At 48.0% G+C, this 22,965-nt stretch overlaps 1 protein-coding gene across 12 annotated transcripts in view; it reads right to left on the reverse strand.

Moving 5' to 3' along the window:
- Positions 1–22,965, reverse strand: part of Trrap (transformation/transcription domain associated protein) — a 93,564-nt gene that overhangs the window by 16,159 nt on the left and 54,440 nt on the right. For 6 of the 12 annotated variants that reach the window (XM_055598526.1, XM_055598529.1, XM_055598525.1 and 3 more), the window contains 20 exons: positions 22,019–22,129; positions 20,465–20,611; positions 18,837–19,050; positions 18,092–18,217; positions 16,602–16,748; positions 15,676–15,878; positions 15,016–15,137; positions 14,292–14,505; positions 13,042–13,221; positions 10,949–11,095; positions 10,298–10,417; positions 9,662–9,949; positions 9,390–9,527; positions 8,504–8,616; positions 7,179–7,314; positions 6,031–6,222; positions 3,444–3,672; positions 2,396–2,661; positions 1,948–2,048; positions 194–395 (listed from right to left, as the gene is read on the reverse strand). In XM_055598526.1, coding sequence (XP_055454501.1) covers positions 194–395; positions 1,948–2,048; positions 2,396–2,661; positions 3,444–3,672; positions 6,031–6,222; positions 7,179–7,314; positions 8,504–8,616; positions 9,390–9,527; positions 9,662–9,949; positions 10,298–10,417; positions 10,949–11,095; positions 13,042–13,221; positions 14,292–14,505; positions 15,016–15,137; positions 15,676–15,878; positions 16,602–16,748; positions 18,092–18,217; positions 18,837–19,050; positions 20,465–20,611; positions 22,019–22,129 — 3,396 coding nt within the window. The remainder of the gene's footprint in view (positions 1–193; positions 396–1,947; positions 2,049–2,395; positions 2,662–3,443; positions 3,673–6,030; positions 6,223–7,178; positions 7,315–8,503; positions 8,617–9,389; positions 9,528–9,661; positions 9,950–10,297; positions 10,418–10,948; positions 11,096–13,041; positions 13,222–14,291; positions 14,506–15,015; positions 15,138–15,675; positions 15,879–16,601; positions 16,749–18,091; positions 18,218–18,836; positions 19,051–20,464; positions 20,612–22,018; positions 22,130–22,965) is intronic. The other 6 variants (XM_055598531.1, XM_055598528.1, XM_055598524.1 and 3 more) reach the window with 2 other exon arrangements.

Genomic DNA, 22,965 nt, shown 5'->3' on the forward strand with positions numbered 1-22,965 from the left:
GTCCGGGGTGTGACCCCATAGAGCAGCAGACGTAAAGGAAAGGTCGAGACACCAGGATGTTCAGGCATCTAAGCTACCCTGTAGGGAGATGGGCCGTGAGTGAGGCCAGAAAGCACACCTCAGATCTGAATCTGGATCCTGACCCAATCCTAAAGGCAGCTGTTCCGTGGCAGGGAAGAAGCCCCAGTCTCACCTTGGCCAAGTACTTCCTTGATTTGCTCTCGTTCTGATGGCGGCAAGCGTGGAGGTAGCAGGTGATGGCAGACACGCCCAGGTGCAGCTGCCGCTCCTTCACGAAGATGCTCTCCAAGTAGTCACCCCACATGGCCCAGGCCTTCACCAGCACATCGTGCATCTGCACGGCTGCCGAGAACGCTTTGTTGGCTTCCTCAGATCTGTGTGGAACCAAAATACTCAGCCTCAGACGCCACGCTGTCTCAGAGACAGATTTCAACTGGGCTGGCACACTCCTGTCATCTAGCCCCCAGAGGGCTGAGGCAGGCAGGGGAGCTTCAGGTCAAAGCTAGAACACATAGCAAGCTCAGTCAGCCTGAGCTGTGCTGTTAGGCCTGATGTCAAAAATTCGTAACCAAACAAACAAACTGAACACTAAGTAATAGTTAACACACTTACGGAACTGTTGTGTGGCCTTCCCTATGCAGCCAGGCTGATTCCCAGCAATGGCACGTCGCTGGCCACCAATCTGCTATCTCTGGGTCCCGAGAAACTCAACCCACTTCCTGTAAGTCAATCTATACCTTCTATGATCTTGTCAGTCGGACTTCACCTGGTGCAGTGTTCTGAGTTATTCACATTGAAACATGTGGCAGGCACCATTTGGCCCTGTAGCTGCCATGACTCCACTGAGCATGCAGTGATAGCTGTTTCATTTAACACTGACACTGTTTCCACACTCTGCCTGCGCTCTGGGCTGCTACACACACTCTGGAACAAGGGCCTGACGGCTTAGTCTCTCTAGACCACTGGTTCTCAGCCTTCCTAACGCTCCAACCCTTTAATTCAGTTCGTGTTGTGGTAACTCCCACCCCTAAATTGTCTCACTGCTACTTCCTGTAATTTTGCTTCTGTTATGAAGCATTACTGTAAATATCTGATATGCAGGAGGTCTGTCTCAAATGTGACCCCTGTAAAAGGGTCATTTGACCTCTATAGGAATTGTGACCCACAGGTTAAAAACCACTGTTTATTGGAGCAAGAAAAAAATCTCTAGGGCCTAGGGCAACTGAGTTTTAATATTTTCTGTGCAACTGCCACTTGTCAAACTGTTCCATGACAGTAATCTCAGATACCATTTTCCTACCATGCTACTGTTGTATGAAATGAATCAAGAAAACACAGGCCTATGTCTTTTATGAATAAAAAGGCTCAATTCCCAAACAAAAGTGGCAGCCAAATTCCAGAAGCGCAGGAAAGGCTGTGACCAAGCAGGAGTTGCCTAGCAAGATATAGGTGGGGTTTAATACAACTTTATGCTTGAAACTGGACCCACGATGGATTTGGCCCACAGTCAGAGATAACAGACTTTGTGGCTCTAAAACAAAATCACTCTCCTAAGTCGGGCAGGTGTACAGAGCTCCTATCTCCTATTTAGGAGGCCCAACGGGATGACTGAGGATTGGATCTTGAGCCTGACTGGGTAATGCTGTAAGTCCAGTTTGCATATAACAGAACACACGAAAGGAAGCAACTGGACCTCCTGACAGAGGTCAGGGGCCCTTGTAACCAGCAGGTCTGTGCTCATGCTGCTGTCCTCTAAGAAGCTCTGTAGGCCTCCACGTGGCTCTGCTGTGAGTACCTCTCTTCAGCGGGCACCATACACGGATTGTCTCGCCAATCGCTGTGAAACAGTTTGACTTCTAGTTTGAGCAGCACACCAGCTTAAGGAACAACTAGCGACTCTGCCCCCATTCAACACAGTATACGTACTTGTTGATCTGAGCCAGGAACATTCCCTTCAGAGCGTAAAATTCAGCTGTCATCTCCTTCGTGAAGTATTTTAAGTTTGTGGACTCAATAACTTCAAGGCCCTGTTCAGAAATCGAGAGACGGGGCAAAGGCCCTTGAAATTTCTACGTAATCCATTTAGCACTTACAAAGCCCTTCCTTTCGAAGCAGCATGTACAGCCAGACTCCCTGCCTCTTTCACATGGTCCCTGCACACAGGGACCAGGACTGACCGTACCTCCTCCTTTGTAATACCTGTCTCTTCCTTAAACCCATTAGCTAAGCACACGGTAGACCAGTGACCACAGATGCAGTTCTAAGTCTGAATGGTTTCCTGCCCTAGCTTCTTTGGAGGAATAATTTTCCCACTGCCAAGGCTGTGTGCGTTTGGAACACTCTCCTTTGCTCTCTGCCTGGCCCAGGACCCTACCTGCATGCACTCGTTCTTGCCCATCACTCCTGCCAGTTGGAGATAGCATTTCACTTGCTGTCGAATCTTCTGGAAGCAATCCACGATGGGAACAGTGGGGATGGTATGGATACGGCTCAGTATATCCAGCGCCACATTCACTAGACCTTGCTTCCGGGCAATTTTCCCATACTGGATGATGGCAGAGGCTGAGGCATGAACTCCAAGCATGGCATTGTTGGAACTTGGGTCATGGTGAGAACTATTTTCATATGCAGTTACAATTGCTAAAGAGCAAAGAAATTAGCTGTCAGGCATGTCACATGCTTTCCTAAGTGCACTATAATCAGGCTTAAAGAAAAAATGAAGAACACACATAACATGGCTCATGACAACAGGATACCTTTGCCACTTTCTCTGGATTCCTGCATCACAGACTAGAGACAGGAATAAGGCTTAGTTGGTAGAATACCTGTCTAACACAGGAAGCCCTGGGTTTGTTCCCTAAAACAACAAAGATGGGGCATGACAAAGAATGGCTGTAGCCTCAGTACTTGGGAGGCTGAGGAGGAAGGATCAGAAGTTCAAGGTTATCCTCAGCCCTTAGGCACATAGTGAAGAAGACCAGCTTGGTATATATGAAGTCCTGTTTCAAAAAAGAGAGGGGGGTGGAGGGGAACCAGAGTACAGTGTGTCTGTCTTCCCTGAGAAGGTCACAGAATCACAAAGGTGGGTCCTTGATATAAGGATTCCTGGTGGGTTTAGAGCAGGTGGACACAAAGCCGCCTGAGAACAGGTGTTGCTTAAGCAGGGCTCTGAAACAGTGTGTGCCATCACTCATTCATCCTGGCCTGCACCCAAGGTCTAGCAGGAATTCCTGGCTAACTAGAAAACTTATCAAGTGGGTGCGATGCAGAGCATAAAACCCTCCCTCCCACTGTTTCCCACCTTCACCTCTGCCCCTCACCATTGCTACCACCACCTCAAAATCTGGGGAAAAAACAAAAACAAAAACAAAAAAACAAAACAAAGCCATGAAAGCAGCACAGCGGGGCGTCTGGAAAATTACATGATGGATGCATGCCGGACCAGGTCGGTTTACCCTGGTAATGGTGCTGCCGCCACATGAAGACGCTGCTCCAGTGCGACAAGTCGTCTGACACGATGGGCAGCCGGTTCCTCCAGGTCTTCACCACCGTCTTCATGTCATGGAGGCTGTTGTTCCTACCCAGGTTAGTGGGCTGCAGGCCTGCATTTATCTGTGCAGCTTCCTGGAGCTCTATGATCTGCTGGGCAGCCTGAGGAGGGCACAGGAGAGAGTCCACAGCTGAGGGCTGGGGGCAGTGCTCAGCGGGAAAGGCCGCTTGCCGCCAAGCCTGAGTTTGTTCTCCAGAACCCACGGGTGGAAGGCCAGAACTGATTCTGGAAAACTGTCTTCTGACCTCCATAATCCAGGCCAAGATGCATACACAGCTACAAAACCAACAGTCCAAACCAAAGAAAGGCTTCCCGAAAGTATTCTTATGGGCATTGCCTGGGTTTTCACTAAGATTTCTTAGTTGGGGACTGGTGAGATGGCTCAGTGGTGAAGAGGCTCACTGTCCCAAGATGTCCTCTGACTTTCACACACATGCATACATAAAACAAAACAAAGACAGTGGGTGTGGCGGTGTATGTCTCTGAGCATCTGGAAGGAAGAGGCAAGCAGATATCTATCTATGAGTCTGAAGCCAGCCTGAGGTCTAGGCCAGCCAAGGCTACACAGCGAGACCCCTTTTCAGGAAGCAAAACTGCCCAGTGTGGGGGCACACACTGTTTATCCCAGCACTCAGTTCTTTGCATTTAGGCCACACTGGTCTACAAAACAAGTTCCATGTTATAGTCAGGGTACACAACAGAGGAACCCTGTCTTGAAAAACAACAACAAAAAGATTTCTTAGCTATGTGGAGGCAACTATCACTTGTGTTAGATCCCCCAGAACTGACATTACAAATGGCTATGGGCCATCATGTGGGTGCTGGGAATTGGTTCTCTGGAATAGCAGTCAGTGCTCTTAACCACTGAGCCATCTCTCTAGCCTGAGTAATCATCTCTTTAAGTGCAGTCCATAGTCAGACTACCAACAAATACTTCTATTACAAACCATGAGGAAAATAGTGAGACAATCAGACTGCTTTTCATTCACCATCCAAGACATGCAAACATCAAGATGGCGTGACGTGCTGCACCGTAAACTCCATGCTTTCAATATGTAATTGCACAATAATTCCTGTTTTCACAATTAACTGTCACTCATGGCTGCTACTTTCATCAAATTGTTCACAAATGCAGCCATTAACCATTTCCAGGCAAACAGAGTTTCTCGGTAGTCACAAGAGTGGGCTGCTTGCCTAGCATGAAGGCCCTGAGTTCAATCCTTTGTGGGAAGGGAGTGGCAGGATGTGGTGTGGCCTGGCTGGCCTGTCGTATGTGTGTGTACCTAGGGAAATAAAAAAAGTGAGAAAACTCTAGAAATCCACAAGCCACTGTAGCAGCGAACGTCTCCTACACTGTAGAGGAAAGGGAAAAGTCTGCTCACAACTAAAAGCTCGAGAATATTTCAGTAACCTAACTTTGGACTATCACAGATGTGTATAGTAACTCTGATTGTAGGGCACTTTCAGAAAAGCAGAGGTAACAGACGTATAGAAAAGCATCAAAATGACAACAAGGCACTGGTTCGTAAACCGTGGCTCCCGAGACAGCGGAAGTCCATAAGCTTCTGAGAAGATAGACACACTGTTACACCCTGAATTCCTGCTCTCAGAACTCACTGGGATTTAACCTCCTTAAACCAACTATGGGGTTTTAAGAGATGCTCAGGACTCAAAAAGCAGCAGGGAAATCCCAGATGAAGTACTAGTAGCCCTGTAAGAAACAACAAAGGGAACAGACATACCTACACCTACACCTACACACACACACACACACACACACACACACATTCTGTCTGATGTCCCACACAATTTTTCCTACACCTACACACACACACACACACACACACACACACACACACACACACACACACTCTGTCTGATGTCCCACACAATTTTTCCTAGCAAGAAGACTGTCAAAGCGTCAGAGCTGTGGTCCTCTGTCTTTTATACCTCTAGAAAGAGATACTAAACGGTTCACACTGTGGCCTACACTGTAGCTAACACTGCTGTTTATAACATAAAACAGATTAATATACATACCGCGACAAACCCAACATATTGGTTTAGTGTCAAAGAATTCATTCACAAATCACCAGAAACGTGTGCTGATGTTTGATGTCCAAAGGAGGACATCACGGCACAACTCACTTCAGTCTTTCAAGGCTAGATAGGACCTCTCTGAACGGTAGTCTCACACTGGTATGCACCAAAGGCTATATGGTAAAATCAAAATCACTTGGGAGAATGTTTCAGACCCTGAAATTCCAAAATGAAAAGCCACAGTTTTCCTCCTCATGTTCGGATTCTGGCCTTCCTTTCCCGAGGATGACTTCCCACGGGAAAAGGCGAGCCCAGGGCAAGGTGTTTCCCCTGCACTCGGCTCGTCACGGACCTCGGCTGCTCTGCAACCCTACAGGCTGCAGGCGGAGGAGCCCCAGCGTGGAGGGAGCGGTACCTACCTGGAGAAGTGGTGTGTGCACATGCGACACCACGTGGGGCAGCCGCCGCCACTCGCGGATGGCCAGGCTGCTGGCCATCTCCACCAGGCGCTCAATGAAGCTGAGCTGCTGCTCCTCGGGGTGGCAGATGGCCAGGTATCCCCGGTACATGTTAACCTTCCAAGCCATCTCCTTCGGACAGCTGACCTCCACCTGCGGCGAGAGGCGACAGGCAAGATGGTGACGGGAAAGCAGGGCACAGAAATCTAGCCCTGACATAGACCCGGCTTTCAACAGGGAAACCAGTTTACACTGGTCTTCTAAGTCTCTCTCCTGAACTCCAGAGACTCCTGGGTTGCAGAGCACAACACAAAAGCTCCCAGAGAAGACAGACTGGACTCCTGTCCCGGCACCATATGCACCAAGCCCCCAGGATCAAGTCATTTTAAACACCCTATTCCACTGCACATCTCACAGCCACGCTAACACACTCGAGTGCAGGAGCCTGTCCCACCAGTGGCTTCTCAGGTAACAGCAGGCACGCTCGCTGGCCTGGCTGCTGTGGCTCCAGTCCTTTGTGTAAGTCCTGGTGACCCCTCCAACAAAATCTACTAACTGCAAATCCTTCCAGACCTCTTCATGGTATTACTTTGTCCTCAGAGGTGAAAGTCTCTATACATAATCTTCAAGTAAAACTGAGTGCTAGAGGATGCCTTCGCACAGCGGTTTCAACTTTCCAAACACTGGGACCTTTGGGTACAGTTCCTCATGTTGCAGTGACCCTAAATATAAATTTATTTTCCTTGCTACTTCCTAACTGTAATTTTGCTCCTGTTATGAATCATAATGTGACTATCTGTGTTTTCTGACTGTCTTAGGCAACCCCTGTGAAAGGGTCTTTTGACGCCAAGATTCACAACCCTCATGACCCACAGGTTGAGAAACACTGGCTCAGTAGGTCAGTTTTGCAGAGAACCTGAGTTTTGTCTAAAAAAGACAGCTTACCTGTACACCAGTAACCAGCTCTAGAGCTAAAGCCTTCTTCTAGCCTCTGCAGGCACTACACTATTGGACATGTACATACATGTACTCTCTCTGTGAATGTTCACCGAATAACAGACCTACTCTGTTTTGGAGAGATCTCAGTAACAACAGGAGAGGGGCCGTACCTGTACCAGTGCCTCCTTCATGGCAGTCCAGTTGGACACCCTCCAGGCACACTCCAGGACGAGGTAGGGATTTATGTGGCCTTTGGATTGGCCAAACTCGGTCAAGGCTTCCCACTGGTTCAGCTCCTTGGAGCACCTATGAGACCAGGGTTATGAACAGAAGCTCAACCAGATCAACATACTGGCAGGCTAATAAAGGCAAAGAAAGGCTCTGGGACTGCATCAATACGAAAAAAAAGAATGCTGGAGTAGCCTGCTATGGAAAGCTGTCAGGGTATCCCTGCAGGAAGCCTGCCTGCCCTGTGACAGACAACAGAACAGAGCTCCAGATCCTAAGGGGAGGCAGGAAGGATCTGGTCTCTTACCAGCACATTTAACTACGTAAGACATTTAGTGCATTTCTCAGATTTTGTAGCAACCAACCACTCTGAGAAACACTCAGGAAGAATTCATATACATGTTCCCCCTCAGTTCTTTAGTTCACTCAAAATGAATTAAACCCCTGACTGGGTCTCACTGTGTAGACCATACTGGTCTCAAACTCAGAGACCTGCCTGCTTCTAGTATGCTGTGATTAAAGGCGTGTGTCACCACATCCAGCCCATCCACAAACTTCTAAACCAGGAGCTGTGGCTCCACAGGGGAGTCAATACCTTGATCTGACGGTGGCCGTCAACTAAAAGGTTCTTGATACACAACAAACACACACTAGCTTGAAATCAAACACATAGTGAATCCGAGATGCTTTTGGCAGCACGCGCCATGTTGAACTACATTCCTTTACTACAGCCTTGTGCACATTCAGGATGTCCATTCCCCCATGACAGGAGATTCCAGTCAGTAATGCTGGAAACAGCTCAGTTCCGATTCCAGACAAACATGTTTGTTGTGACTGCAGTGCTACATTGCACGTACAGTTTTCTGGCCTAGGAGAAAACAGCCTAATAATGAGAAAAATCTAAAGACTTTAGTACTTTCTTGCCGTTACTCTTCAGCCCACATATATCAAATCAATGTATCTCTCTAAACCGTATTGTGTTAGAATGCTTGATTTAAAAAACTGGTGTTTGGCCAGGCACTGGTGGCACAGCCTCCAGCACGCAGGAGGCAGAGGCAGACAGATCTCTTGTCTGTTTGAGGCCAGCACAGCCACGGCTACACAAAGAAACCCTGTCTCAAAAAAAGCACAACACACAAAACTGGTGTTTGATGGGCCGGCAGGATGTCTATGTGGTAAGGGTACTCACCACCTCGCCTGAGACATGCAAATAAATAGGTGTCATCTGAATATGTAGAAAAGCCTACCAAGCCCGGGTTCAGCTCACCGAATCCAGTGGTCCTCCCACAGCTGGTACTCAGGGAAAATGGAAGGGGAGGCATTACTCCGCTCATGTTCTTTTTTGGCTTTGTCCATTGCCTTTTCATAGGATTCTTGGGCCTAAAAAAAGACAACAATGCCATCAGACTCCTGAGAAACAGTGTTTTCCTTGTCTTCTCCCATCTGTTCGGGGAAAGCTGGACACAATAGCCTTCTCATACAAGGCTACCTGTTCTCCACAACTCACCTTTTAGAGACAGAACAGAGAAGGAGGGGACAGCCCTTACAAAGATGGCAAAGACAGCCACAGGACATGCAAATGTGTTCAGTTCTGGGCCCAAAATCCAGTCCACAATCAGCGCCTATGCCACACAGGAAGCACGAGGCTAAGAACTGAAGCCAAGCACTGAGCTCATTTACCCACTGTTTCCAAAGGAGTTAGGGACAGTAGGGGAAGAGCATCCATATCATGTCTGACACTAGAAGACTGAAGTAAAGATGTCTCGGCAGGTAAAGGCTTGACGACCTGAGTTAAAGCCCTAGAGCTCGGGTAAAGGTGGAAGGAGAAAAAAAGACTATAGAAAGCTGGCCCCTGACCTCCATGTGTGTGCCTCGTCACATGTACTCGTACATGCACACGCGTGCATACACAATTTAAGTGTTTTAAACCATGTATGGCATGTATCAAGACTTTAAAGGGTCTTCCTGAGCAGATAACACAGAGTGGCTGGGGTTCAGGAGGCTTGCTGAGCCCACTGAAGTTCTGGGTTCCAAGCACTTCAACAAATGACAAAAACTCTTGATGAAACAGCAATCTGCCCAAATGCAAACTTATTGTAACTTAAGCATGTCACAGGAAGGAAGAACCAGAAGTGAACGCCACCAGCCGTCACCTGCTCAAAGAAGCCATGCTGCTCATAAGCAATGGCGGTGGCCGTCTCCGAGAACTTGCACCGCTTCTGCCACAGGCCAGCCCACATGTCCTCTTCTTGTAACAGGGAGTACAGTTCAGCGAGGGAATCCAATATCTCCTGAAAGACATCACTGTTTCTGAGTGCTTGGGTCAAACCCAGATGTAACCAGCAAAGCAACTCCCTGGAGCATCACTGAAAACCTCCGGGAAGATGTACTAATTGAAAGTCATTGATGGAATGAGGAGAGTCACCTGCTGAGGTGGCGTTATGCTCTCCTGCTCATAAAACTCGGCTGTTTGCTTCGGTTTGATCTGCAGACTCAGTCCCTTCTCAAAGGCCTGGTGCTCCAGCATCAACGTGGAGCGGAACCAGAGGTTGTGAGTCTTCCCCAGGTACTTCAGCACGCAGGGCCGCATGGGGATCGGGGGCACACACTGGGACATGGCTTCCACGAAGCAGTTCAAGGCGCTTGGCTGACAGTCACGCTGCACCTGATGACTGCCACTGCACAGGAATGGGCTGATCTCCCCCGCCAAGGCCTAGAACCAAAGAGTGAGCTGTCTCAGGTCTTCTCTCAAAACCTGACAAGCCTGAACCTGGTGTGCTATTGCATACCTGAAATCCCAGCACTTGAGAGGTTGAGGCAGGGAGATGGCAAGTGTAAGGCCATAGCCTGGGCTATGAGGTGAGCTTGTGGCCAACCTGGGGTATATACTAAGACCCTGTCTCAAACACAAATGAGAAAACTCTCTCGTCACCTGGTCCTTGGGTGAGGAGAATCAGTAGTTTTATCATGTTCTGGAACTTAGAACTGTGCTCACTGAGGATCAGTCATCAAAAAGCTGAAACTACATTCTCCCCAAACAGGATTGTAAGATGTGGCTCACATGCTGCTGTCTGTCGGACAGGACTTTCCACAGCCTCGGGAAAAGCTGCACCCAGGTCTTTTCAGCCAGTGTCGTGGAAATGTGGCACAGCTGAACGAAGGCACTGAGGAGTGCTCCAGTCTGCAGGCAGAAGAGGTTGAGCTTAGACGGCATGATACACCTCCCACAACCCCGCTCCAACGGACACCGAGGCCACCGCCGAGTCAGCCCCGCCTACAGAGGATCTTCAGAACAGACCCACAGCCCTCCTTCCTTTCTAGCAGCAAGGGCAGCATGAAAGGTTCATGAGGACACTCTCCGTCCTTCTCCTTCGGCAGGCTACACTTACCCAGGACAAGAATAGTGTCACTGACTTGAAGCACTTGAACAATAACCCAGAGATACTGTTCATTACTAAGTCATTTTACCATCTCCACAGTAAGCAGTAGAGAAACCAACTATTTTCCCTGTCAAGCCCTGTATCTGCTTCCTTGATTATATTAAATGTTGACTTCAGACTCTCATAGAAATACATATATAGAAACTATATGGTTTCAACTGGGGTAACTGGTAAGAGAATGTATACTGGTGTGGAAAGAGCCTGTTTGGAATAAAAAATAAATAAAATAAAGATGGGGCAGAAGATATTCATATCCAAACTTGCCAACAGACCTTCACTTCCCGGAGAGTATCAAGAAATTTGTCGTGTCGGTTGGTCAGCATGTGCAGCTGGTTCCCAATGTCCTTCTCAGAAAGCTCTTTGGTTTTGGGTGTGCTGGTCTGATCGCCAGGAGCCAGCTCAATATCAATCTCTACATCCTAACCAAAACACACAAAAAAATGCAGGAGGTCAAGGAGTTCACAAGAACCCAACAAACACCACTCCTATAAACCACTGGCTACTTTTAAAAAGATTTTAATTACGTGTACGTGTGAGTGTGTGGGAAATGTGCCCCTGAGTGCGGGTGCCCACGGAAGCCAAAGGAGGGACACAGATCCCCTAGCCCTGGAGTAAGGAGAGGTTGTGCTGAGACCTGAGCTGCTGCTGGGGCCTGAACACAGTGGGTCCCTACAGAGGCAGCAAGCACTGAGCCAGGTCTCCAGCTCTCCATTTTTGACAAGGGCAACTTTTCCTAGTTTTCTAGAAGCTTTTCTCTAAGCACCCCTACCTAATCTTAAAGACACCAAACATAAACGGCTTCACATATAAAACTTCTTAAGCATCCATATGATGCTCAAATTTCTGGGTTGTAGACTTTTTTTCTCCCCTGATGCAAAACTACAGGGGAGGAAAACAAACAAACAAACAAACAAACAAAAACAGAAAACAAAAACAAAACCCTGAATTTTCAAATCCAGAAACACCCAAAATGTGCAATGTATTATGTTTCTAAGCATTTTTGATGATAATTAAAACACGTAAACAAAAGCCAGCTCATCCGCCCCAGAACTTGCTTCTCCCCTTAGCTAGCAAGCAGAATGTGTTTCCTTCTGGCATTTCCATCAGTACACCATGGTACCTGGCTCACAGTCAACCCCTCATGAGCCACCCTGTACCACACTGCATCTCTCTCTTAAATAACTGTGGCAGGATGACCATTTGTTTTTGTGCTTGAATTACAGGAAGCAAAGTAAAACAGTACACACTTCAGTGGGATCAGAAGACTGTATCATTTGTTTTGTATGGATTTTAGAAGAAATTCACTTAGCAACAAGGAAGAACATTTGCTTCCTTTCCTTTAAAAGGGGTAGTTTGGGGCTGGGGTTGTAGCTTGGATGGTAGAATACTTGCCTAGTACATGTGAAGCCCTGGGCTTGATCTCTGGCACAATTCAGTATGGCTGCCCAGAAGCCCTGCTATGTCACATTAACACTGTATTTATATACTCTTATGTCACCACACAGGACATGCCTGGTCAGTGTCTTCCACGACACATGCAGGAATAAACTTCCTGTCTCGAGCTTCTAGAAAGTCACAGTCAACAATGAAATGAGGAAACTATCCCTGAAAGTCAATAGATCAAGTATACTATTCACAACGTTGTCCTTGAATAGTCACCAAGGACAGCTACTGATGTCACTCAGATTACTGTGGCAATACCGTATCAAATGACTTAATTAGCCACTCTTCTTCCTTAACTGAATTGTGTTAGATATCAAGCCCAGGGGCTTCACATGTGCTAGGCAAGTACTCTACCATGCAAGCTACAACCCCAGCCCCAAACTACCCCTTTTAGAGCAAAGGAAGCAAGTGTTCTCTCTTGTTGATAAATGACTTTCTTCTAAAATTCATAACCCCAACAGGTTGTGTTTCCCAAAGCCAGTAGCCTGAAGAGTGCCAGATATGCACTCCCATGAGAAGAATGGAGAGCCAGGAGAGCTGTAAAGACTAAGGCACCAGTTTCTTTCTAGATTCCCTTTTGGTTCCATGCCACCCATATCCAGGCACGTGGCAATACACAGTGCTCCCAGAAGGCTGTGGAGGGCTCAGCACTGGGTTCCTGTATGATGGGTATCATGTCTAGTCCAAGTACAGCCTCAAAGTATTACATTAATTTGAGGGGAAAACCTCAAAATAAATTCCTTTGTTTTAAGGAGAACTGGCTCAGAACGATGCCTCACATCACAGCAACTAAGATGCTTCTCATTTTTAATGGTAAGAAAGTCTAAACTCAGGCACCACACTCAGGTTTTGGGTAGAAACAAGTTCTGTTTTTGCCAACTCAAAACTAGTGGCAACTTTGTCCAGGCAGTCAGGGTCTCACCTCTTCTTTAGACTCACTGTTCTCTCGCTCCCGAGGCTCCTGCTTGACGTGAGTGACCATGGCAAAGGCAGCTCGGTCATGGCTGTCGGCCAGGTTGATGACATTGGTAATGGATGGGAGCATGGCTCCCTGGCAGCTGGTACCAATGGCTGTGCTCTTTTCACACACGGCCAGAAGGAGCTAGAGGATCATGGGGGAAAAGGAGCAGTTTTAAGGCAGCACTGGCACTGGGAGTGTGGACACCAGGAACACCCGGTCATTAGAACTGCAGTTTACACATAGGTCCACAGCCCAGGGCACAACGCGCCCCCGCCCCAACCCCAGGTTAGCGGCAGGCCTGAACTTGCTTTCCAACTGCTCTTGGCCCAACCTCCTCTGGCTTAGCATCCTCCCTCTGACCCAGCAGCACTGTCTAGGCAGAGGCCTCCTCTTCACTTCCCTCTGTTCTCCTTTTCTCTCACTATATGTGGCATAGCCCTAACCCCAGGCCAGGAACCTCCTAGACCATCTTTAGACCCACTTTCTCAAAATCATCTCTTCCTACACAGCTAGACTCTGAACCCCTCCAAGACTTCTCATAAGCTCAGAGATAACAATGTCCACACTTCTCCAGGGGGTGAGGACACATAAGAGCTTCTGTGATGTGCCATCAGCCCTTGACTGCCAGTGAAACCTCCTTGTGTTCTTAGCACTTCCCCAAACATCTCCGCTTGTGGCAGGCCCTGTGTAATCACTACAGGGCCAGTGCTTATGCTGTCCCACCAGGCACTGACGAAAAATCAATCTTCACAAGCAGGACCCATGACAACCAGCTGTCACTGAGGCCCAGGACACAGTTCCCTTCCGTTCATCAGAGAGAATTTAAGAAGTATTTGCCACAGTTGCCTCGAAGGGGAAACCTGGCTTTGTTCATTCTAGGTAAGCAGACATCAATCTGCTGAGCACTACTAATCTGACAAGCCAGCGCTGCCTGGTGCCTGAAGCCCACGAGCAACAGTGGTCCATGAGCTGTGTCCATCCATCCATTGTCCCCCAACCCCACCTCTAACCCCACTCCGAAATCTCACAGACCAAACCCTCTGCAGGAACCATGATCCCAGTCAAATGCTTTCTTTCATAAGTCGCCATGCTCACGGTTTTATCACAACCACAGAAAAGTGACCAATTCACAGATTACCTGCTGCTGCCTTCTGTCCCTTTTAGAAAGCCCCAGGCTCTCCCAGCCACAGAGGCGAATTCACCCGCCCTACCTCAATGCACTGCTTGATCCAGAAATGGCTCCCCATGGCTTCCCAGTTCTGGGAACAGGTGACATACAGCAGGCGCTCATAGACACGGCGTTTCATCGAGTTGTCAAAAACCTCAAAAAATTTGGCCCTGATCAACGGCTGGGCACAACGCAGCCCAGAGAGAAAGGCAGGCTCAAGCTTGGCAGTCAGCTCACTACCAGAAAGTGTCTCATCCCTGTAACGAGAGGAGACGAGAGAAGAAACAAGTGATGGTCCTTCCCAGTGTTCAAGACGGTATACACTGGCTGTACCCCATCGATTCTGCTGTAACACCAAGGGTGTGCCCACCATGAAGGCTTAAGCAACACTTGTGTAAGGGCTCAGAAAGGCTATCAAAGGTGCTAGAGAGATGGAGCAGTGATTAAAATCAGTAGCTGCACTTCCAGAGAGCCTGGGTTTGATTCCCAGAACCCTCACAGCCACGCACAACCCCCCGTAAGTCCAGTTCCATTAGATCTGACACTCTTCTGTCCTCCACGGGTACTGCACATATATACAAGCAGGAAAAAAGCCGTCCTTACACATAAAATAAATCTTAAAGAAAAAGAAAGGTTATCAAGGTATGTTACCTTAATGTCAAAGGGAGTACTCAATTTCCATGGAAGCAGAAGATTAAAGCCATACGGCACTGCTGAGTGGGAAACATACCATGGACCCATAGGCAATGCGACCCATGCTGAATTACCTGTAGACATAGTTAACAAGGTCCAAAAACTGGGCATTTAGTTCAAGGTCTTCTGGAAAGCGTTTCTCTATGTAAGTCATCATTTTCACGAGCAAGATTGACTTCTCCCGGAGTGTAGGTGTCTATAAAATTGGTTCCCCCAAAGAAAGTGCCAATTACTTCTACTTGAAAAACAAAAATCCAAAAGCATTTCACAGCCACCTTCCCAACTCTCCATGCTTCTGTTACTTTACCAATAACATTATTATTTACTACAATCAAGCCAGCTCACTTTTAAAGAGAAAAAAAAATCAAATGTGATTGTGGTAACCACTGGGTACTCAAAGCCAAGATACGCCTGGGCTGACTCACTGGGAACAAGTCAGAAGTCACCCTCACAAAAACAGTCCCTCACCTGCAACAGTGTTTCACAGCTCACTGCTACCACCATTAAAGAACAAACTTACAAGGGTCACACCTAACATTTTAACAAAAGAAAAGCCACTGTGAGGAGGCTGGCAGATCAGTTGTCTGCTTGGTTCAGCCAGGGCCCCAGTGACCTCTTCACTGAGCAAAGCTACTGTGGAGAGTATACAAGCCCCTTGTTCTTCAGAAGGGAGAGTAAGAGGGCCATGCTTCAGCATTCCTGGGTTGCAGACAGGTGCCATCCTGCCAGCTCACCTGATTGGCTGCCATTGGAGAATTATTCTTAACCCACTCCTCCACGATCTTCACCACAGCTCGGAGGATCTTGGCATCTGGAGACTTCTCGATGAGGGAGGTCAGGATGGTCTGGATGAAGTTCTTTCGCATCTCCATGCTCATCACAGCCAGACGAGTCTTCACAAGATCCAGGCTCAGCATCACCAGCTCACTTGTTCCAGCTGTGCAGACCAAGAACAAATACGTGGATCCGACCCCTGCAGACGTACTTAAAGGAGCCACTGTCTGTAGAAAACATTTGCAAATGCTTTCACGCTAAGCTTTTCCCCAGCAGCTGGCATGCTGAGATCTGAAGCAATGACACTTCTTTATTGCTGCGTCTTGCAAAGTGCCCTCCAGGAGCCCCAGCCACAAGCAAGGTAGGTGACAGCTGATGGGACCTGAACAGGGCACCCCAACTTCTTTCACATCCTACCTGAAGTTACTTGATACTTGGGTCTGGGGGAGCCCTCAGCAGCCATGGGAAACATGGCACCCTGCTAGCCCCTGCTCCCAAAACACACACACACACACACACACACACACACACACACACACACACACACAGAGTTGGTGAGAGCCTTGGCTCAGTTCTGGTAACTGACAACTCTTCAGAAACGGCACCTCTGGCTAGGCACTCTGTCATAGAGTACTCTGGTAACTCAGTGGTAGTGATGAAGGCTCACATGATCTCTCCACATTCAACTGCTTCTCATTCTTACACTCATAATTTTGAAACTAAATTTTTAGCCTGAGCTGTACTTTGACTTTTAACCTCTGTCCCAAGAACATATCAACTGAATGTCACGTTAAACTATGTTCACAGCAGTGTTCAAACACACTGCTGCAATGGCAAGATGACCCACGAAGTCCATGGAGAAAGAACCGAAATCCCGGCCTGTCACCTGCGGTCGCTTCGGTGCTCCCCGATGCTGCCTGTGGGTTTAAATGCTCTCGGACCATCTTCTGTAGGGAGCGCATGAAGACAGAGATCAGCCTGTCGATGTAGCTCGGGTTGTTGCAACAGGCCGCCTTGAGGATCATAAGAGTCCCTGCAGAGGAGGAACAGCAGTTACCTCATGGCTGTGCTGGGAACCAGTTCAATCAGTATGCTGCTCGCCCAGCAAGCCCAAGCACCCAAGTTTGACCCCAGCAGTCAGACAGGATGTCACACCATGTCTAAGTGTGGCAAGACCTGATCTTTAATATCACCTCGACCCTGACAGAACATGAACTCTATTCCTGCATCACATGACAAATCCATCAGAGGGCATCTGATATTTACATGTGCCAGCATCTCAGGTGTGAACAATTCAGGCTACCCTTGTTAAAGCCTGGTTCTGCATACAGCCAGCCTGATTTTAAGCCAGGTAGCCGAGACCATGATGAAAATGTGACGTGTGCTGCTGTGTTCTCCTCTAACAGTGGCAGAGCTAAGTCCACTAGACAAGGAGCTTGGCACAGCCAGCTCCCCAGGCCCACCTCACTATCTGCTCCCCTAGCCTGCCATCACTGACAGAGGTGGGAGGCAAGGCCCACAGAGGTCACGCTACAGAGGAGGGAGGCAGGACCTATGGAGGTCCACTCTCCTCTAAGCACTTTGGAAAAGGAACAGCTCTGCCGCAGAGCTGTTCCTTTACCCTGTGATGACAGCCAAAACACCCGAGTCAGCCTCCTTGACTCAGCTGGCTCTAGAGCAGCCAGGTGTGAACAGGAAGCCAGACTAATCAAACCAAACACACTCAGGTTCTGGGTTTCAGAGAGCAAACAGCCAGTTTGGAAGGCAAGGGATTTTTTTGAGAAATAATTAAAATTATTCAGAATACAGGTTCAGACAAAAGCATTTTCATAACCAGAGTGATTTACATATACTCTTATGCATAGAAAACAACACACAGGTGCTGGAGAGATAGCTCAATGGTTAAAAGCACTTATTACTAATAAATAAAGAGGCTTACAGGTAACTTTCATTTAGATTAAATAAAAATATCGGTTTCCTAAGCTTTACACAACAATAATGTAATATGGGAAGGAAAATTTTTATAGTACCAACCCAATCTGTGGACCAGTGGGATAAGGAGCAGTAAGTATCTCTAGCTTGGACTTCCTGTTATCTTGGGCTGCCCTGATTCTCTACGGCTGTGTCACTTGGACAGGGATAAGTCTTGTGAACAGCTGACTAGTGAATGGACACAGCGCAGGAGGCAGCAACTCCTTCAAACCAAGTATGGGGTGGGGCTGAGCAAAAGACACAGAGACCTCTTTTTGGACAAGTGATGGACAGAATACAGCACATCAGCCCAAAGTCCCTCCCAGCCTTTACCAAGACACCTGTCCAGTGAGCAGTGACCACAGCCCACATGAACCACTTCTGGGAAACCACACAGGTGCTCACCAAAGAGCTGAGAGGGGTTTGCGCTGGTGGCCTTCTCATAGTTAGTGAGCCCTTCATAGATGACCTTCCCAACAGCAGCATAAAGGCACTCCAGCTCTTCATACTTGGAGGCCACACTCGAAGTGCCTGAAACAGAAGGGGGCAGAGAGCTGTGATTAGGGCCTCTAGGCAGCACGACCCCAAAGATCAAGCTTGAGCTCTGGAGTACACAGCACAGAGCCTTCACCCCAAGACAGGGTGAGCGTCACCTCGGAATGGCTGTTTCACACAACTCTTATCCAGACAGCTCTAAGTACACTTAATCAGAACACAAACAATTTCAAGTTGCCAACTGTTCAATGTTTATTATTATACTTTAACCTAACTTCCTTTAAATACCTGAAAAAAGAAGTCATCCAGCAGATAAAGAAATTAATTTCAAAACAGACACAAACAATGCACTACCATTAAGTTTTCAAATCAAACAACATTTTAAAAGAGACAGAGAGACTGGTCATAATGGCACACATGCCTTTAATCCCAGCACTCAGGCAGCAGAGGTAGGCAGCGCTCTGAGAGTTCAAGACCAGCCTGAGCAATATATTGAGACCCTGTCTCAAAAACAAAACAAAAACATAATGTTGGCAGTAAAACAAAGCGGGAAAACAGTGCACGCTTACTACGGCAGGAGGAGCACGCTGAAGGAACAGTCCCAGGCCCCACGTGTCTCCTGCAAAGGAGGGGCTGGGGGAAGAAGGGCACTCACTTGGCTCTGTAGGGAAGATGCTCATGAGGCGGGAGAGGAGGCTGTGGACGGCTCGCAGCACTTTGGTGTTCCCGCACGTCATGCAGGCTGCGATGCCCCGCTGCAGCGGCTTGAAGCTACTGAGGATGGCCGATGACTGCAGCACGGTTAGCAAGAAGTTCAGCACTTCCAATCCTGTGCAGATATTCCCATAGTTCACCTGGTTAGGCTGCTCCTGGAAAGGGAAAACAGGCCACTCTCAGGGAAAGTGAGTGGAGATTCAAATCCAGAGAGCTTTGAAACCAGATGTCACCAATTATTTGGAACTAAGTAAAAAGCCACTGAAGAATGAACCCAGGACAGCTGTCACAGCAGATGACCACTATGCACAGTAGGTCCTTTATAAGATTGCATCCTTTAGAATGTGATGTAAAAACTCAGACCTCTTTAAAAGGTCATTAAGACTTTCGTATTCAATGTTAAACATGACTCAAATCAGGAGAGATGCTCAGTGGTTAAGAGCGCTGTCTGCTCTTCCAAAGGACCCGGGTTCAATTCCCAGCACCCACATGGCAGCTCATGCCAATTCCAAGGAATCTGACACTTTCACACTAATGCACATAAAATAAAGTTAAATAAATTATTAAAAAATATCACTCAAATCACTAAAATTTGGTCTAAAATGGAAAGGTATTAGAATGCAGACTGCTTCTCTTGGAATAATTACTTAAAATACAAAAATGTATACCAAGAGAAATGTTTTTTCAAACTGCATCATTTAATCAATGTACTAGATGGTAATATCATTTAAAATAAAAACGGTTTGTAGGAAACACAGGCACGATTTCTGGAAACTTCAGTTCCTGTAATTTATCTACAGTACTGACCAGGTCCAGCAGCCACCTGGGCGCACAGCAGCCGTGGAGTCTGTGCACTGAGTTCTAACAGCTACCCACTTGACAGGAAAGCCAGGTACTTTTCTAACAGGACAATAAGGAAATCGGACAAGCAGCAAGAACCTGGCCTTTGGTTTGCGTCATGAGCTCCCCAACCCTCACCCCCAAAGCCTTTTAACCCTCTGACAACAGTGTTAATTCTTTGCAGTCCCAATCAGCAGATAGCTACCCTGGGCTTTCAAGAGTGAAAGCTTTCAAATCCCATCAACAACCAGACAAGAGGAACCTGAGAGGGCAACGACAGAGACGAGGCTTTGCTGCCATCAGAAAACCCAGGGTAAACAAGACACAGAGACAAGCGGGGACGGCAGCGACTGCACATCATCTGCCTTCACAGAGTCCACTGCAGGGCTTAGAGGCTGGTCCACTGAAAACAGGCTTTACAAATCCTAACTTACGGTGAGGGGTGTAACATCAGTCAATCACAACAGTTTATACCAAGCCAGCTAGCTAGGACATGCACTTTAAAGAGAGAAATGCATCTGAAGTACAAAAGACACCGCTGCTCTAGTCTGAGCACTCCTGGCTGACTGAGAAGATGAAGTTCAAAGTTGTGTTTGGTGAGCCGGAAGACAGAGCAGAGGAGGCCAGAGCGGGCACAGATGAGCCAAGCTTGACTTTCAGACTCGGGCCCAGAAGATGCACACTTTTATGTCCACAGCAGAGCCAGGTGGCAGCATGAGCTGCACCTACCACAGTCATCAGCAGCTTGTCAAACCACTGCAGTTTGAGCTCCGACTTGCACCACATGTCTGGCCGTAAAGCGGTCTTGAGAAGATTCACACAGCGGCGAGAGAGCACCTCCCCGGGTGACCCTGCGGTGTTGGTGTTGTCATTGACCTAGGAAAAGGCCAGTCAGTTGGTCACTTATGGGTGCAGAAGAGCAGAGGCGCTGTTTCCCAAATACCCCTGCACACCTGAGCTTCCCAGGGTTCTAGCTCCCGGGCACCTTCCCCACCCCGCCCTTCCTTCACCCTCAAGGCTCCTCAGACCTGCTCCCCTGCAGCAGGTGTCTGTGGTAGCTGAGCGCAGGGTCTACACTCCCCTAAAAGGGGTACCTGCATAAACACCCACATACTGCAAGGAGACAAGGGATCTTCTGACTGGACAGCTCAGGAGTCTTCCAAATTCTTAGCAATCTTTAGTATTTCACAAACAGCTTTTTGTTTGATAGCTCTAAGGATTAAAGAACCTACACCACCCCCAAATTAAAAAGAAAACTTAATTTTTTTTCGTATTTATTTTGTGTGTCTGGGTATTTTGTCTACGTGTATATCGCTCTATCATGTACGTGCCTGGTGCCTGTAAAGACCAGAAGAGGGGATTGAACCCTCTGGACCTGGAGCTACAGATGGTATGAGCCACAGTGTAGGTGCTGGTAATCAAACCCAGGCCCCATGGTGCAGGCTCTTAACTACTGAGCCTGAGCCATCTCTATAGTAACCACAACCCCCCCCCCTTTTTTTTAATTTCATTTATATTGGGTTTTGGAAAACAGAAATGACAGGTTTCAGCCAGCCATGGTAATGCATGCCATTAATCCTAGCACTTGGGAGGCAGAGGCAGGCAGATCTCTATGAGTTCAAGGCCATCCTAGTCTACAAACTGAGTCCAGGACAGCCAGGTCTACACACAGAGAAACCATCTTGAAAACAAAACAAAACAAAAAACAAACAAAAAAAGTAAATGCAAGCTGCACAGATTCCTGCAGGCTGGTCAACTCAATGCCATGAGCTATGATGGCAACTATTAGCCCCAACTTGATATAGCAAAGAAAACAAGAAAGTGCACTAACTGCCAAGATCCCTTAACTATACCAAGACGTTGCAAATGGTAAGAAGTGCTGGGCTCAGATGGCGGATGGCAAAGCTACTTGCTGCCGGGCTTGACAACCTGAGCTCCCACGTGATGATAAGAGAACCGATTCCCACAAGTTGTCCTGTGACTTCTACGTGACATAATAGATGTTAAATTTTCCCCCAGGTCATGCCACTATTTCATTAACACTGAAGAGAGAAACTGAGGGGCAGACATGCCTATCAATAAAAAGATACAGGCAGCCACGTACAGTGGCACACATCTGTAATTCCAGCAAGTGGAAGGACAGTAAATTAGAGGTCAGCCTGAGCTACACAGCAAGTTCCAGAAACACAAGCCTGGCATCAAGGGAGGAGACCTGTTCTCAGGCCTGGTCACAGACACCATGCTCCAGGGTCCCTAGGCAGCTGCTCCTGCACATTCCCATACCTGGCAAGCCACTCGAATGAGGAAGTTCACCACGGTGTCCGTGTGCTGCTTATCGATGGGCTTGGCAAGAAGAGAGTCAGCTCCCGGCAGCGACTGGCTCCTCCCGAACACCTAGGAAAGCAGCGCCCTTTAAAGCGGGGAGGGACTCCGTGGCAAGCATCTCCCGTGGGGTGCTGGAACCTCCCATGTTATGGGCATGAAGGACTCCAGGGAAGCATACAGAGCTGCCAGAGGGCACGTGCCTTAATGCAGGCAAACTTGATGACTTAATGCTCTACAAACTGGCAGTGAGGAATGCCGGCTCATGTGGTAGATAACCAGAAAGAATGTGGCCACGAAAAGATGGGAGTGCCTGAGAAGAAGCCAGGGGCATGGGGAAAACTGACCCTTGGTACAAATGCCAGAGCTGACAGACACAGGGGAGAGAAGGCCTGGAGCATCCGCACTGCAGGCAGGCCCGTGCAGACACAGTGAGAGATGGGTGCCAGGAGGGCCTGTCAGGGACCAGCAAGGCAGGCTGCCTTCATTTCTAACTTTAAATGATCAAAGGATTCATCCATGATGCAGTTATAGAAGCAGTACGGAGGTCCAACACACCCTTCACCTTGCTTCTCCCATTTAAGGTAGAAAAGAAAGGCTTGTGGTATTCTGCTTTGTGAAAGGCACTGTCAACAGTGATAGAAACACAAGCAGCTGTGGCAAGAGGGAGGGAGTGCAGAAACGAAATGGTGGTGTAGATGATGGATGCCGGGGGTAGGAAGAAGTGGACAAAGCAGAGATGGGTCCAAGTTTCCACTTGGGAGTCCTGGGCGGCTGTGGAGACATCTGAACAGGTAGGCGAGCAAGTGCTGAGCAAGAGTTTAGAAGCAGTGTCAGCCAAGCCAGGGCTCAAAAGCCCAGTGCAGCCAAGAAGAGAGCTCAAGGCTTCCCGGGCCATCATTCTAACT

The sequence above is a fragment of the Psammomys obesus genome, unplaced genomic scaffold, assembly GCF_907164565.1.
Source record: "Psammomys obesus unplaced genomic scaffold, mPsaObe1.curated_primary_1811, whole genome shotgun sequence".
Lineage (NCBI taxonomy): Eukaryota > Metazoa > Chordata > Mammalia > Rodentia > Muridae > Psammomys > Psammomys obesus.